At 40.8% G+C, this 16930-nt stretch overlaps 1 protein-coding gene across 12 annotated transcripts in view; it reads left to right on the forward strand.

The window, feature by feature from the left end:
- LOC129771264 (protein phosphatase 1 regulatory subunit 12A-like) overlaps positions 1 to 16930 on the forward strand; it is a 173892-nt gene that overhangs the window by 100331 nt on the left and 56631 nt on the right. For 4 of the 12 annotated variants that reach the window (XM_055774737.1, XM_055774740.1, XM_055774746.1 and 1 more), the window contains exons 3-11: positions 503 to 615; positions 685 to 1230; positions 1297 to 1385; positions 1471 to 1803; positions 6200 to 6448; positions 6703 to 6781; positions 7339 to 7488; positions 7820 to 7966; positions 13006 to 13165. In XM_055774737.1, the coding sequence (XP_055630712.1) occupies positions 503 to 615; positions 685 to 1230; positions 1297 to 1385; positions 1471 to 1803; positions 6200 to 6448; positions 6703 to 6781; positions 7339 to 7488; positions 7820 to 7966; positions 13006 to 13165 (1866 nt within the window). Of the gene's footprint in view, positions 1 to 502; positions 616 to 684; positions 1231 to 1296; positions 1386 to 1470; positions 1804 to 6199; positions 6449 to 6702; positions 6782 to 7338; positions 7489 to 7819; positions 7967 to 11871; positions 12463 to 13005; positions 13166 to 16930 lie in introns of those variants that run through there. The other 8 variants (XM_055774748.1, XM_055774747.1, XM_055774739.1 and 5 more) reach the window with 8 other exon arrangements.

Below are 16930 nucleotides of genomic sequence, written 5' to 3' on the forward strand. Positions count from 1 at the left end.
TAATTTCACAAACCCCCCGGAAGTTGTATTAAATGGTGTTCGATCAACTTAACATCCATCACTGACCTCTCGTTGGATTTACGAGTGATCGATTTCCTCATATGCGCTCTAGAGTTAATTTTATGGGCCACTTTCCGAACAACGCCGCACGGGCATGATCCAATTAACCTTGCGATGGGAGATATTTTTGGATGCATCATCTCCACTCTGTGCTTTTGCTCTGGCAGCGGCGGCGGCCACACTCGAGTTGAAGATTATGATTGACCGATTGGTTGAAGCCGATATTGTTTGCGTGCGAAGATGGAAATGTGTTTTTGCAGGTTCTCTTCCCTTTAGCTGCGGGGGGTGGGGGGATATTTCTATATGAAACGGTTATATTTTCCAGACAAAATGTTCCCTCCTAGAACCTTGAACTAAGTGGACTTTTTGTGTGTGTTTCGGAGTACTTTTTGTGTAATGTAAAATCTAACTCTTGTTTCTTTTCTGTTTCTTCCCTTCACAGGCTTGCATAGATGACAACCTCGATATGGTGGAATTCCTAGTACAGAACGGAGCTGATGTGAACAGAAAAGACAACGAAGGATGGACCCCCCTGCATGCTACATCTTCCTGCGGGTTCGGACACTTAATTAAATACCCCGAAGAGATATAGAGCTGATTTTTTTCAAATTTTCCACATTGCAGATTCCTTAGTATAGCCCGCTATCTGATAGAGAATGGTGCCGACCTCACGGCGATCAACAGCGACGGCGAGCTAGCGCTGGATCTAGCCTGCTCGGACGCGATGGAGGATCTAATCCAGCGACACATCGACGAGCAGGGCATAGACTGCGAGGACGCTCGCCAGGCTGAGGAGAAGATCATGCTGAGCGACGCGAAACGGTGGCTGCGCAGCGACAGTACCGATTGTGATAAACCCCACCCGAAGACGGGAGCTACCGCAGTTCACGTGGCTTCCGCCAAGGGTTACATCAAAGTACTCGGGCTTCTGCTGGACGGCCGGGGAGACTTTGACAAGCAGGACGTGGACGGGTGGACGCCGCTGCATGCGGCCGCCTACTGGGGCCAGAAGGAAGCCGTACAGATGCTGCTGAGCGCCAACGTGGACATTGACATCCAGAACTACAGTGGCCAGCAGGCCATCGATATCGCACAGAAGGACATTGTGCCGCTGCTGGAGGAGGCCCGAAAGAACTTCAAGCGGCCGAAGCGGCGCCCTGCTAGTCAGAGGTAGGAATACTAGGGGTGTTTTGCGACGATTTTGAATGAGTCATCTGACTTGGTTTTTTTTTGCAGAATTACGGATACTATTGAAAATAGTATCGAGACGCCTACGAAGGTCATCCGAGTTGAAGTCAAACCAATCGACAATAAAGAGAAAGAAGGTAAGCTTTGGAGTGTGTTTATGTACCGTTTGTTTTATTATGTGCAAATGCTATGAATGTTATTTACCCATAACGCATAATTAAGCGGATTCAGAACTCGTCAGTGGGAGTGAAGCAGACGAAGAAGAGGATGAAGGTGAAAATGAAGAAAGTGAAATCAGCGAAGCCGATCAAGACGATGATATGGAACTGGAAGAATCAGCGGAGGAATTGGACGAACCTAAGGAATCTGAGGTAGATGAAGAGGAGGTCGTCCATGAAGGAGAGGAAGAGGAATCAGGAGAGGAGGAGGAAGCGGAAGAGGAAGAAGAGGAATCGGAGCCAGAAGCCAGTGTTTCATCGATATCTTCGCCGTACTCGTCCTCCAGTAGCAGCAGTAGCACCTCGGCCGAAAGCAGTATGACCGATTCTGAAACAGGTACTCCACAACCTGGAGAACAGAACCTCTACCTTTGTTCGTGCTGCCGTATTATTGTTGGATTTGAACGACGCCCGCTATTAATATTTCTAGTATCCGCAAGCGAAGTTGTGTGCTTTATCTCTCTATCTTCTGTTTCTAGGACGTAACTGCGCTGATTCAGAATTAGTTCTCGCGCCTGAATTTGGTTTAGCATTGTTATCGCAAACTTAAACAATTTGAACAGTTGTACATTTTCATCTGGGTTGAGAACGCTCATCTTTCATCCGCTCAAATCAAATCGTTCAGTACTTCAAGCCATTCGCAATATTCGAGCATGTTATCCATTCGCTAGATCAAAATTTGTACTTGACTGGAAGAACCTTTTGTTGTTCGCGGATTAACAAGAGCAATTCCATGCTAAATCATCCGGCCGCTGACTCGGCCCTCTTCGATTTTTTTTTGTCGAAACCATGTATATATGGTGGCATCAACCCAAAATCACAATTTTCATTATCATAAGATCAATTTTAATTACGATTGATTTTTTATAAGGGTGTATGCAGAAACATTGCACTTTTTTCAAAAAATCGTGACTCAAAATTCAGATGTCTGGTTTAAATATGATGTTTGATAAAGTTTTTAGAAATTAGTTCAACAATTCAAAATTAAAAAATTAAATTCAAATATGTATTTTTTACAAATTATATTTAAATAATTAAACTAAAATAATTTTACTCAAAAATTCTATTTAATATTTCAAACTTATATTTCTCAAACCCCCCTTCCCTCCCCTTTAATTAATTTGCATATTTTCATTGGAAAACTCTTCTAATTTAACGAAGTTTGATGTATAGTGAAGCCGTGGTAAACTCTCCAAAATGGAGATACGATTGTTTGAAAATTTACGAAATTTCAATATTTTGTGAAACCGTAACCATTTAAGAAGAGTAACATAGAAAATGAAAATGGAATAGATTTCGTATCTACATGCGAATGTACATGAAAACTTTATATAACGTTTTTTCCTAGAACTAACCGTTCTAGAGAACGGCTCCAATCTTTATACAGTATGCAAAAAAAAGTTTATCCACCCTCAGTGAAAAATTAGATTTCTTCCAAAAAACCCACCAGCAAATTAAAACACGGTTAATTGTTGTTCAGTTTATTATTATTTATGTAAAAACAAAGCCAATTCATCGTGACAAAGTGAGCCACCTGCTCAATCAACAATGATGTATGTGTTTTCTATCGCTTCCATCAGCTTTTCAGAATACTTTGAATTTCAAATGGCATTTTTTGACGAGACGGCGCATTAGTAGTAGTGATCGCTTCATACATAGCGTTTGTCCTGTTGCGCTTGAAGATGCAGGAAAGTGTTTGAATCGCGACGGGTTCAGATGAAAAGTTTAAACCTGGTAGTCATTACTGCTTATTTCGTAGTGTTGTGTTGTGTTGCTTGCGGGTTGTGTGGTGTATTCAAATGTAGCCATTAGATTACATTCTTCACGGCGGGAAAGTTTAACCCAAACAGATTCATGCTACAAATGTAAAATAATTAAAAAAAATTTGGGTGATTTTTTATTTTTTCTGATGTTGTCTACCTGTCCTATGAACAGTTTCAACAGGCGGAAGAGACGCCACTTGTTGGTTACTGCTCCTATAGCATAATTTTCAAAATTGACAAGAGATGCTCGATCGGATTGAGGTCGGGAGATTCATAACCTTGATACCCTTTCCCTTGAACCACTGCGAAACCAGCTTAAAACTGTGCTTCGGATCCCCGTCTTGTTGGAACGTATATTTGCGCCCCAACTTTAGCTTTTGTGCAAGCGCTGGTACTTTTCATTTCAAAATGTCCAAATAAATCTCCTTGCTCGATGGATTAAAGTTCTCCAACGCCCAATGTAACCATAGATCCACACTCCATGACTCTACATGCAGAACAAAAATCAAAGTCATGCTCAGTTGGTTTAAAAATCAATGTTGGTAAAGTAACTCACCATCACCATGCTTGACTATAGGCCGCAAACATTCCTTTTTCAAACTTTCAGCAGTTCATTGCCATTTTCTTGTGATACCATCCCCAAAATAGCATTACTTTCGTCTCGTCTGACCAAATCACCTTATTCCAGTCATCACCGGTTCACTGGACCCTTCTTATGAAAACGATTTCGTACGGATTGTGATGTCAGTTGAATGTAAAGCTCGCTTTCAATGTGTTTCGCAATTTTCGGAGCTGGTCCATCTCCGCCTTCTTCACGATAGCTCTGTAGTTTTTTACCCAATTTTGAACACGAAACTGAAATTTTGAGCACGAAAAATCCAAGAGCACTAAATGACAGCTAGACACTATGTTTACATTCGAGTAAGTTGCAGAATACACACTAAAACTCCGTAAAACACACTTAAATCGTATCCGTTTGGAGGTGGATAAACTTTTTTGGTGTAATTTTCCCCCTTTGTTATAATTCATCACATAAAATTCAAAAATAAAATATAAACACCGTATTTTCATTGGCAATGTTATAAATCAACATAAATTGATGAATCATGGAGAAGCACTCATCAAATTAACCTGATTTTCACCAGAAAAAACACACACTCAGTACAGTCTTCAGAAAATATACACAGCGCTGCACTCGAGTTTAATTTTCATCGGCGTGCGTTCATAACAGACACGTATTCTCTCTTGGTACGAAGTGCACTAAACTCAGAAACAAGTGAGCGCGAAAAGAACACAACGCAGAATTCAGATACTAAAAATCGCTTTTCGCTTGTGTGATGCCCGCTTCATTTTATACACACAAACATCAAATTCTAGCGCCCGTTTTGTTTTCGCTAGTTTTAAGCTAAGCAAAAAACAACAGCGCGCCTCCATACCAACCGTATACACTTGTGTAATGAAAAATAACTCAACACAGAAAGCAAAGCAGACCAACCAGATTCGAGCGTGGTTCAAAACTGGGTATATAAACCGGTGTAAGGATACGGTGCAGTAAGGATGTTCAAAAGGATGTTAAAGCGAACAAAACAACAAAACATTTCAACTTTGTTTCGTTGCGCGTTGATTCGCCCGAGCGCATGTGTGTACAAGGAGTGAGAGTTCAACTGAGTGCAAACATAGTTACACATCTACACCACATTGCATTCCGAAGACTATATCTACATATAAAAGAAAATGCGAAAAATTTGTTGCTAGAAAAACTTATTCCCTGCAAAAGTACCCATCTTCCGAAGCATGGATGACTTTTTGGAAATTGCATGAACCATCCATGAATATTTTATTCGGAATTTAAAAAAAAGTATTTTTGAGCAAAATGGATTTTAATTTTTAAAAAATAATTTTTTTTTATTTGTGTTTCATTTGTATGGCAGACCCCCCCCCATAGAGAAGGGGGTGGAGTGTCTAACCACCATAAAAACATTTATTGCACCCTAAAACCTCCACATGCCGAATATTTTTTTGGACTTCTGGTACGGGCCATGTACATTTTGTTCATTGGCTAAAAAATAAATTAATTAAATAAATTAATTAAATTAGTTAAAAAATCCAATAAAAATATACAAGAAAATTAAAGCAGGATGAAGTGGCTGTTTTGAGGTATGAGAGTTTTCAATATTAAATATTAGATATTAATATATAAAATATATTAAATCAATTTTTGAGTGAGTTCTTTCAACAATGCATTTAAAATATCATTTTTCCTAAATAGTTCATTATTTATCCAACAATTTAATCGAAAAACATATTTCAATAAGACATCTGGATTTTGAGTTACGATTTTTTGAAAGAAAAGTTCAATGCTTCTGCGCACGCCCTTATTAAAAATTAGCCGTAAATAAAAATGATCATATGATAATGAAAGTTGTGATTTTGGGTAGCTTCCATCATATCTACCAAGTTTCAATAAAATCGAAGAAGGTCGCGTCAAAATTTTCCGTTTTTCGGGTGATTTGACGTGGAATTGCTCACACTAAAAAAAGTTATGTTTGTTTAGTTTCTGTTGGTGTTTGAAAATCGCATTACAACTCACGTAACGGAAGCCATGGCTGCCAGTTGAGATTGGTCATCAATACACTCAACCATACGAGTAAACCCGTCCGGATCTGGATACTCTCAGATCTACCAATGCCACATTCATCCCATCGTTCTGTTTTATTATGCGTGTAGCGACATCTGCAGCGAGAAGAGTTCAAAAAGAACGACCATCAGATGCCACTGGACACCGATACGCTAACCTAAGTTGATTTTCTCGCTGTCTAACCTCATTTCGGCCATTACAAAACCCGAAATGGATTTCGATTTGTTTGGAACGCTTGAGTCACGGTTTTCTTCTCTTCGCCGCCAATCGGTTGAGTCTCATCATCTGATTCAGTCTTCTTTCCCTTTCCAAATTTTCTTGGTCGCGCACAGAAGAGATCTGCAAACCTGTTCCGATCATTTCTCGACCGGTACCGGTACCAATCGCCGAACAGATTATTGTGCCGAAGCCACGCGATGGAACGCAGCTGCAGCAAGCGGTGGTAGCCCCACCGTCCGTACCGTGGCGACGTCCACGTGCCATCCCGACGCCAATTCCCACCGCTGAACATATGCTGCTGCAGCAGGAGTATCTCCGGAAGTTGCAGAGTGCCAATGACGCTAGTCGTTATGATCAGAATCGTAATAGTTGTTTTGTAATTGTTGCTAGATTTAGTCAGCCCATGTCGTTGTCATGCTCTCTGCAGTATTGTATATTTCGTCCGTTCGCATCATACGAGAAAACATAAATCACTCGCATCGAGAAACACCACGCCAGTTATGACTACTATATTTACACTCAATCAGTTCATTTATGCAACCCCCAGCGCTGTTAAACACTTTAAAGAGGCGACCCAACCACTCAAATGCTAATCTGCTTATCTGTCTCGTTGCAGAAGTTCCTGAAAAAGAGAATCTACCGACCGAACCCGATGTGATACTGCGACGGACGCAAAGCTTCGAGAGCGATGAAAAGTGAGTTATCTTGCCATATATGTTAATTAGATTATTTCCCACAAGTGCCGAATGTATCGGCGAAATTTTGTTTTGGTTTATTTCATTCCATTTGATGCTTTATAGTCAGCGAGAATACGTATGAATCGACGAAGGATGATTGTTGAAATGGGCAACGCCATATCCAGCAATCACCCTCCGTTATATTGCACTTAGCTTCCTTGTTAAAGTTTGAGCTCATAGATAAATTGTAGAGCAGCGTGTATTTGTGTGTGTTTCTAATTGTGCCTTCATTTCACTACTGCTAATTAACTGATTATTTTCGATCGATCTAAACCAACAACCAAAAAACCGAACTGACCAAAATGCACATCGTAACAACACTACCCATCACCACCCCTCATGGAATGATTGTTATTTACACGCAAACTATGTTGTACTACCAATACTACCGCTTTCAACACTACAACACACTGACAAAAATGCAACCCGTCCAACGATGATCGCGAAATGATGCATCTCTTCGTCGAACGCTGCTACGGTCGCTGAAACAACCTGCGCAACCTGTGTACATTCAGATTCTACCAAAAGTACGTTGAACTGCGGGCACGGATACAGGCCAACTCGTGCCCCATTCTGCCCAATACGAACCCAGCCAATGTGAAAACCGCCGCCAGCAACTTGCACGTACAAAGGTCAGCCTCGCTCAAGGACCACCGGACGCTAAGGTAACCGGGACACGTGTACCCGAAATTTTTTTATTTCTTTCTTTTGCCGTATCTAATTCTCCAATACTCTTAGTAATATACAGTAACAATAAATAACAATCAACATATATATACTCTCCGGCTTGCAAACAGGATTAAATTATTCGATTGAATGTTTTTTTTCTACTTTCTTCCTTTGATATGATGAATGGCGAATGTCTTATAGTTTGTTTTATTTTTCATTCATCTACTCAAAAACTTTTCCCAAGAAAAAAGAACGCACTTCAAAATGTATTTATATTTTGCAACGACCCACTAACCTTTGCCACCCTTTTTTCTAACCTTCTTTCAGGAAAGCCTCCAGCAACCTTGTGCTGGGCAGCACCGGTTCTGCAACGACAAATGTGCAAACAACGACCCCACAGTCTGTTCCATCACCACCAACTAGTCCCACCAGTACGCCGGTGTCGGCCGCACCCAGCGCTGGACAGATTCGAAGGTAGGTACACGACGAAGAGGAATCTACTGCGAACCTTACCCCGATTACGTGGTTTTTCTTATGTTGAATCAACTTTTGGGAAGACTTCTCTCAAGCCCCAAAGATCTCTGGTATCTACGACTTCAGATAGTGGGTTTCCTTCCGCTTAAGAATACGTATTGTGTCGATCGCTTTGGTCATAAATCATGATATCTAGTTTCCTTATACTGCATGAAGAGATCGGTCAGAAAAGAGCCATTATTTGGGAGAACTGCAACCGACAACGACAAATTGATATGAAGCCTTTCAGTAGACTGCGCAGTGCTGGTGCTGTAGAACACGGATATTTCTGACTAGCTAGGGAAATTCGGTGGAAGTTCTCAACAGAATACCTAAGACAGTAATAGGTGGTGGGTAGATCTTTTCGAGACTAAAGAGTCTGCACTGTGCGCCGCTCAATTCATTGATCTTATAACAAACATTTTTCAAGGCTAGAGTCTCTATAATAGACAAAAAACAATCTGTGGTGTCTGAAAACAGTTATGTGTCACAAATCACTCCGCTCTGCTGAAATAGAGGTGAATGAACTGAAAAGTTTAAAACCTCTATAATTCATCACGTTCGTTCTGCTTAAAAGAACATGGCCATATTGAGATAAATGTTACCTGACAGTCAGATGGCTGAGAACGTAACGGGTCTTACATTAAGGACTTGCCAACTTTTTTAAATATTTTTATTCTGGTTGTAGTTCAACATATGACATCCACGGGCCCGTTTACCACACATTTGGACCGAAATGTCTTCTAGCATATCGCAAAAGTTCTTTTCGCAAAATACGCCACAATGAGGTTTGGGAGAAGTGCACCCGTGGCCGAGTGGTTAGCGTCTCACATTATCATGCCGGGTGTTCGGGTTCGATTCCCGTTCTGGCCGGGGGATTTTTCGTCAAAGAAATTTCCTTTGACTTGCACTTGCAGAAATCTCAACTAAGTATTAATAAATGACGCTAGTTAATACATACGTTGAGAAGTTCCACAGGGAACGTTAGCGCCATTCAAGAAGAAGAAGAGGTTTAGGAGATACCCAATTCTTGAAAACGCCATGCAATGGGCTGATTCGGATCATTTCGAATTCATTCACTTGCGACTGCGATGATTTCGTTGCTTGCTGCGGGCGGCTTCTCTTTGGCACGGGAACATCCAACAGCGGAAATAATGTAGACGCAAATGTGGTCACTAAACTATGCACAACCTGTCGGACAATGTCGGGACAATTATTACGGTCGAAAATTGGAGGAAGCGCTCTTAAAATCTATAAAACTATCAATGGAAGGCCAAATATGTTGCAAAGCGCAAAACCCGAAGAATGAATGGTCAGATTTGAGCCGTCTTTATTTTGTTGTATTTGTCTCCGCCCATAGATCAATATTGTGGAGAGAAAATCAGAAAAAATTCGGAAAACTCTGAAGGAATGTCGGAAAATTCGGAAAATTGAATTCCTATAAGTTCGAAATGTGTGCTCCCGTGACGTGGTTAGCGTCAAACCTAACATGTCGGGGGTTCGAGTTTAATTACCGTTCTGTTCGGGGGAATTTTTCATCAAAGAAATTTCCTCCGTCTTGCACTGTGGTGACGCGTTTTCTAGAGCTTGCCACTCAGAATGCACTCAAGGCGTGTTATTTGGCATAGAAATCTCAACTAAGTACTAACAAAAATGACACAAGCAATACTACGTTGAGACGACGAAGTTCCTTTAAGAACGTTAGTGCCATTTGCACTTTGCGGACCGCTCACGAGATTTCTCGTGTTTCGCGTCCCATCCGTTGCGGACCGCTCACAAGATTTCTCGTTTTCGCGTTCCTTCTTTACGGACTTGTGTGAAATTAGCGGATAACAGTTTTTATTGCGTGCAAGTTTCTGTTCAACGTCTTGCTGGATTTAATGAATAATCAATTATTTCAATTGAAATAAATTGATTGTTTGTCAAGGAACAACCTTTAAAATCATGCTCATTAGATAGAGAACTGAATCATTCATCTTTCCACATGATTCATTTTTTCCTTGATCGTGACAGAGAAAAGTTATAGACTGAAACGTGAGCATTGGTCAATGTAGGAAAATTTACAGAATTTCGGAAATCAAAAAAAGTTGTTCGAATAGAGTTATCGAAACTATTCGATAGAGAAATATTGCACCTATCTTCCAGACACAATTTTATTAATCGAAAAAGGTTATGAGAAATGTTATGAGTTGTATGGAAGAAATTAATTATGTTGAAGAAAATTGAAAAAACTTATTTGAAAGGACCCAAAGCACATTCTCGAGATGGTACTTATTCGATATAGAATATTCCATTGGTCGGGAAAGGATATAAGAGAAGCTATAGTCCAAAACCTATACAACTTGTATGGAAATCAATTAATTTAAGGTGAAGGTAGGAGCTAGCCATTGTTGTAGTATAAGTAAAACCACGTGTAAAAACAGGGTTATGTTATTTATCTTTTTGAGCACTAGCTCGAGTTTTTTGACGTTTTTCATTATACATTGCAGATGAACATTTATATCTTGTGAGTAATCGTTTAGAGTTTGGTTCATATGGAAGTGTGCGAAAACGATCATTTTCTACAAACTGTTTCGCAAAATTATTGAATATCGGGCGAGGGGTAAGGGAGAGAGACGAAAGAAGTGAGCGCCATTTTGGCAGCCATTTGGGGTTTCCTTTCACCTTCACCTTAAACTGGAAATATTGTAAAAAATTATGTTTAAATATGATTGAATAATACTATAAGATTATTACAAAAAAATTACCATCTTTAACAAAAAGCTGCTTTTGCGCTGAATCATACTGATTTTTAACATCAAATTTTTCAAAAATCTATCTATTTTTATTTGGAACGTTTCAATTTTTCTTAGAAGGCGAGTGAATGAGTGAGTGATCAAGTGAGTGATCAAGTGAGTGAATAAGTGAGTAAATGAGTGGATGAGTGAGTGAATGAGTGAGTAAATGAGGGAATGAATGAGGAAGTAAATGAGTAAATAAGTGAGCGTATGAGTGAGTAAGTGAATGATTGAGTGGGTGATTGAGATGAACAATGTTATTTAGTAAATTCAAATACTTTATGCAGGCCGTTTTCTTCTCATGGTACAAAATATATGTATATCATTTCAATGAAGTTTATGAGAATTTAATCTAGTAATATAAGGAAACTCTGATATTTTTAATGTAAATAGTACATTTGGATTAATGTTACATTCGAATGATTGTTGCATTCGGGTTAATGGAGTTTGGGTGAATATCTTTCGAGTTTCGGGAGTGGAAAAATAAATTTCAGACCACCAGATTCAGCGGTCTATAGTTCCATACCATGTTTCCAACCGTAAACATCAGTTTGTGGTTTCGATCGCATTGCCCATTGGTTTGATCTGACTTGAATTGGTCGTGGTGTTAAGTGAAGAGGGTACAAATATTCGTAATGTAATTCTATTTAATTTTGATGGCCCACATGATCTTTTTCGAATGAAAAAGACTTGAAATGAAATCGAGAACTATATCTAATGGATGTGGGTTGAAATGAAATCGAGAACTATATCTAATAGATGTGGGTTGAATCAATTTCGGGGATTTTAAAAATCTGCAGACGTTTTTGTGCTCTCTGTTTAATTTAGATAATGGCAAGCAAAGGAAAATTACTATTTGACCAACTATGATTGAAAAATAATAACAAGACCAATGAGGGCAAAACACGCTAGGCTGTAGTTGAAACCGATTGCAACAAAAATTTCAATATATTATCGCTGATTCTATTTTCTTCGACATCTCACGGTGATCGTTTTTCTTGTTACTTCATGCTCGTGAAACTATGCGAATGTGTGACCTCGTCATGTGGAATATCGTCCATTTCGTCGCATCCATTCTCATTCTCGACCTCTCACATCTGCGAACAACCGACAAACAACGACAACATCATCAAATCACACGATCTACAGTACCACCCCACCGGTCATGGAAGTCATCACTGTCACCACCACAAGCAACAGCATCAATAATAACAGCGATTCCACCTCTGTCATCACAACCACCAGTGGTAGTAATAATGCGGTCAACAAAAATCATAGTCTGTTTGAACTCAATCGAAAATATATTGAACAAGCCCAGAAGACAAAAATCAATAATGAGCGCAATAAATTTCTTTCGTCACTCAACGAGAAGAGGCAACAGCAGTTACTGCGACAGCAGCAGCAGGAAGCACAACAGCAGCAACAAAAAGCGAAATTATCGCCGGCAACGGAACAGCCGCCAACCACAAAATCCGGCCCCGCAGAAAAAGAACCGCCGGTGCCGCCGGAAGCTAATGCAACCGTTAAGACGGTAACCGCTGTATATGCTGGCCCTGCCTCCAACGCAACAACATCTCCTACTACAACAACAGCAAACACCACCACAACAAGTCCATCGCCACCGTTAGCGCCTTCGACGAACAAACTTTCGCCGGGCAATATTTTCAAAAACTTCTTCAAGTAATTATTATCGTTTGGTTTGCTTCGTTTTTCCCTACCTGGAATTTAAAGTGTGTCCTTCCTTATCTTTTTTGGTTTTCCTTGAAGAAGGAAGGAACGCGATCCAGGTTTTGGTTTGTCTTTGTTTGTGAAATTTTTGTTATTATCATTGTTTCGATGTTGGCTAATCAAGAACTGCCGAAAAAGTTCAGATTTGAATTTTAGAAATTAATATTTAGCAAAATAGCGCAAAGGACCACCACAGCCGCTCTCCAGTGGAACAGTATTGATGAGCATGCATCTCTAATCGATTTTTGTTGACTAAAACCTGTTGCCCAACCGTGGAAACACCAACTCTACTAATATCATGTTACACACTCTGCAGCCATTAATGTCATAACCATCCCCGATTCTCATGATCATAATCACCACCGCAGCCGCCGCTTACCCTAGGAGTGCGTGAACGAATGTTAAATGTTGTGTCCTAAAAATTATTTATAGCTCATTTATATTTTCAATTTCGCCGATTCTAATCTCTTTGCTCTCTTCCCGCCCTCCCTCTAGATCTTTCGTTCCACCGGCCCGCGACGAGGAAAGCGAAACGCAGCGGAAGGCTCACGCGAAGCGAGTCCGCGAGACGCGACGCTCGACGCAGGGCGTCACACTGGATGAGATCAAGAGCGCCGAGCAGCTGGTCAAGAACAAGAACTCCACCAGCGGAAATGTAAGTACGGAGAGAGGAAGGCATCGGATGACCACCAGCCCCCTAATTTATTATTTGATTCGTTTTGGATTTATTGGAAGGATTTTCTGTTTTTGTTTTTTCTGTTTTATTGGATTTTTCTTTTTTTTTTTGTTCGTGATCCAAATTTCAAACCGATTCCAATCGCCCTTAGCCTCCCGACTCAAGTAGGGGTAAGTATTTTGCTGGCTGCGCAACCGAAAGTATTCGTGCGTTCCTGTTGTGCTTCTATCCGATAAAGAAATGGCAAATCTCATCCATTGATTATGCCAGGAACTGCTTAATTTTGTGGCAATGAATTGTGCTAATCGCGTAAGTAAAATAACACCCTGGCTTGAGCTGGAAGGGCGGTTTGGTGGTTTCTAATTGTTGTGTTTTGTCGTCTGATTTTGGTTTTATCATTCAATTGGTGAGAGGAGCGAACACGTTTCAAGAGCTAAATGAACGCAGATGGAACATAAATAATGTATGATGTTTGCTTAATCGAAGATTCAAATTGTTCAAAAGCTGTTCCAAAAAAGTGATATTCTGACGTAGTCAGGTCTGGTGAATACGGCGGGTGTGATAACATTTCTCAAATAAGCGTTTTTATTTCGTCCTTCACGGTTTTTGCAGTGTGCGCCGGTGCGTTGTCATGCTGTAATATCACTTCACCGAATCTTTGAGCCCATTCTCTTAGAAAAAAAGTGCATTAGCGAATGCTTGTCATACCACTTCATTCAACCGCAAAGAGATATTAACACTCAAAATCTGGCACCTCAAAGGTGACGTTCTCGTTTTCGATATTATGAACTTACAATGAAATTTTTTTTTTTATTAATTCGTTTATTTTTACAGCCTCAGTTACTTAAGTTTAAAGGAGCCGAATTCTTAAATATTATTTTAAAACTATATATATATATATATATATATATATATATATATATATATATATATATATATATATATAAACATTTTTCTTACATCTATGATTAGTAAGGTGGAAAACCGATTACTCGCGGTGTACTCGAGATTAGAAGGGTGACATATTTTAAGGAGAAGGATGGGATATAAGGAAATTGTAACAATGTTGATGAACACTCAATTCTTAAATCTATTCGCATATCTATAGTGTATTTACATTTCAACTTATTCTACTATTCATAGCAAGGGGACGAATTACCCGCAAAGGAAGGGAAGAAGGGTATAAGGATATAGGGACAATCACACACGAAGATCGATAGCTTTAAGGAAAACATATATTTGGGACATGTAATCAAGGTCTAACCGAGCCAACACATCTCTCACCGGCACATTGGGCTGTTTTCCTCGGGTCCGAAGATACACCTCGCACGACCAAACAACGTGCTCGATGTCGTGATAACCTTGACCACAAACGCAGAGATTGCTGCTGGCAAGATTGAAACGGAAGAGTAGTGCATCTAACGAACAGTGATTGGACATGAGTCGGGAGAAGGTGCGAATAAAGTCCCGACTTAATTCCAGACTTTTGAACCACGGTTTGAGGCTAGTCATACATAGGCTGTCATAGATCAAACGAGAAAGGAAGTTTTACTCCTCCAATGGAGGTAAGCCATCTCTGGAATTGATGGCTAGAGCAATCGCGTCCGGATATTTTTTCCAGTCAATGTGTCTTGTGAGGTCATATGCCATGTTTATAGATTCAGAAGAATTCGACCCAATGGTGATGGAAATTTTGATTGGCAAGTGATCACTACCGTTGGGGTCCTGGATTACATTCCACTTGCAATCTAACGATAGTGAATTCGAGCAAAGCGAGAGGTCAAGATCACTTGGGTTAGCAGGAGGTTTAGGCACACGTGTTGTTTCCCTAGTATTCAAGACGGTCATATTGAAGCTGTTACAAAGGTCATATACCAACAATGAACGATTGTCGTCGTACTGTTCCCCCCAGGCAGTTCCGTGAGAGTTGCAGTCTCCCAAGATCAAACGTGGCTCAGGAAGAAGTGAGCACATGTCAACAAGTTGCTTGCGGCTAACCGAGAGGAGGCCAATACAAGCTGACAATACAGAGGTCTTTGCCTCTGATGTTTGCATGACAAGCAACAGCTTCGATCCCTCCAATAGGTGGAAGGTCAGTTCGAAAAAATGAGTGGCTCTTATTAATTACCAATAGTACCCCTCCGTATCTGTCATCGCGGTCCAAGCGTATAATATTAAAATCGTGGAAAGAGAGATCATCTCGCGAAGAGAGCCATGTTTCGGACAGAGCAAAACATCACAACTGAAGTTATGAATTAAAAATTTGAATGTATCCAATTCAGGGATAAGACTACTACAATTCCACGGTAAAACAGTGATATCTCCGACCTCTCTATTTGAATTAGACATCAAGAGAGATAATCATTGCAAGGAGGGGCCATGTTTGCATCAATTGTTGCAAAATTGTCTTTAACACTGGAAGCATTGAGATGACAATGGTTCTGATGGAGTCGGAAACATTAAAACAACTTTCAGACAACTTTATAAATCCCGATTGAGAAGTTGAACTAGACGGAAAAATAGGGACAGTTAGGGTTTTTGATGTCCTCTGGAGTGCTGGGTCGTTCGAAGATGAAATATTCCCACGGAAGCCAGGAGGAACCTGATTTTGCTTGTCCGCTGCACTCAATTTTTTTAGGCAAGCTAACAGAGGATATAACCGTGGGGACTTGTTCTTGAACCTCTGGAGTGGTCACATTTTTGCGCCGGGGATTCCCTTTGAAAATAAACGGTGTGCCCCCGCTAGCTGTGTCCGCTTCCATTTCATCAACTGGCAACGTGGAGAAGGTATTGTGTGTTGAGATTGGTTGTTCTTATTGTTGGGTCAGTGGCGAAGCGCCCTTTAAAATTTCCGCAAATGTGCGCTTCGAGCGTTCCTTTAAAGAGTGCTTCTGTTTCTCCCAGCGACTCTTGTGAGTTTCTCAAACTGAGAGCTCGTGTGGGGATCCCCCGCAATATGGACGTTTATGCTCAGTCCCCTCATGTTGCTCTCCGCAAGTGGCACAGCGCTCCTTGTTGGCACAATAATCCGAAGTGTGACCAACGACTTGCATGTTGCAAGTCATGGGCTTTGGCACGAAGAGTCGCACAGGTAGTCGCAATTCGCCACCATAACGTAGTCAGGGAGAGCGGCACCAGCAAAGGTGACTCAAAACGAGTCGGACGGCGTAAATTTAGTTTGGTCCCCATCATGGGAAAGTTTCCCGAGTTGGCGACAATCCAAGATTTTCACTTCCATTGAGGGGAGCTTCTTGAACTTGCCTTTTCCTTCTGTTTTTATTTGTTCGCTCGTCAGACCCGTTTCAGTCATCAACCCCTCAATTTCTACGTTATGGGAGGGTATAAATGTTCGATATTCGAGAGTGAAATGTTGATCAGCAACACTCTCGTTTGCTTGTTTCCGGTCATTCACGACAACTCGCAATTTGTTCGGTCTAACCCTGCGAATTTCAGATACAGAAGTGTATCTGGCCAGATCTTTCATGATCTGAATCACGTTAAGGTTTTTTCCTTTCGGTTTTGGCCGGAGGAAAACAACCCACGGGCCAGTTCCAGGTGCATCTTCTGGATAAACTCTGACACGTGGAGCGGAGACAACAGAGTGGGAAGACAAGGACGAGGACGAGGACGAGGATGAGGATGAGGACGAGGACGAGGATTGGGTTGGATCGGAAGCATCAGAAGGGGGAAGCGAAATCGATGATGGGAGAGGGGAAGTGGGAATAACAGTGGGTTGAGAAGGGA

Source organism: Toxorhynchites rutilus, chromosome 2 (genome assembly GCF_029784135.1).
Source record: "Toxorhynchites rutilus septentrionalis strain SRP chromosome 2, ASM2978413v1, whole genome shotgun sequence".
In the NCBI taxonomy this organism is placed as follows: Eukaryota; Metazoa; Arthropoda; class Insecta; order Diptera; family Culicidae; genus Toxorhynchites; species Toxorhynchites rutilus.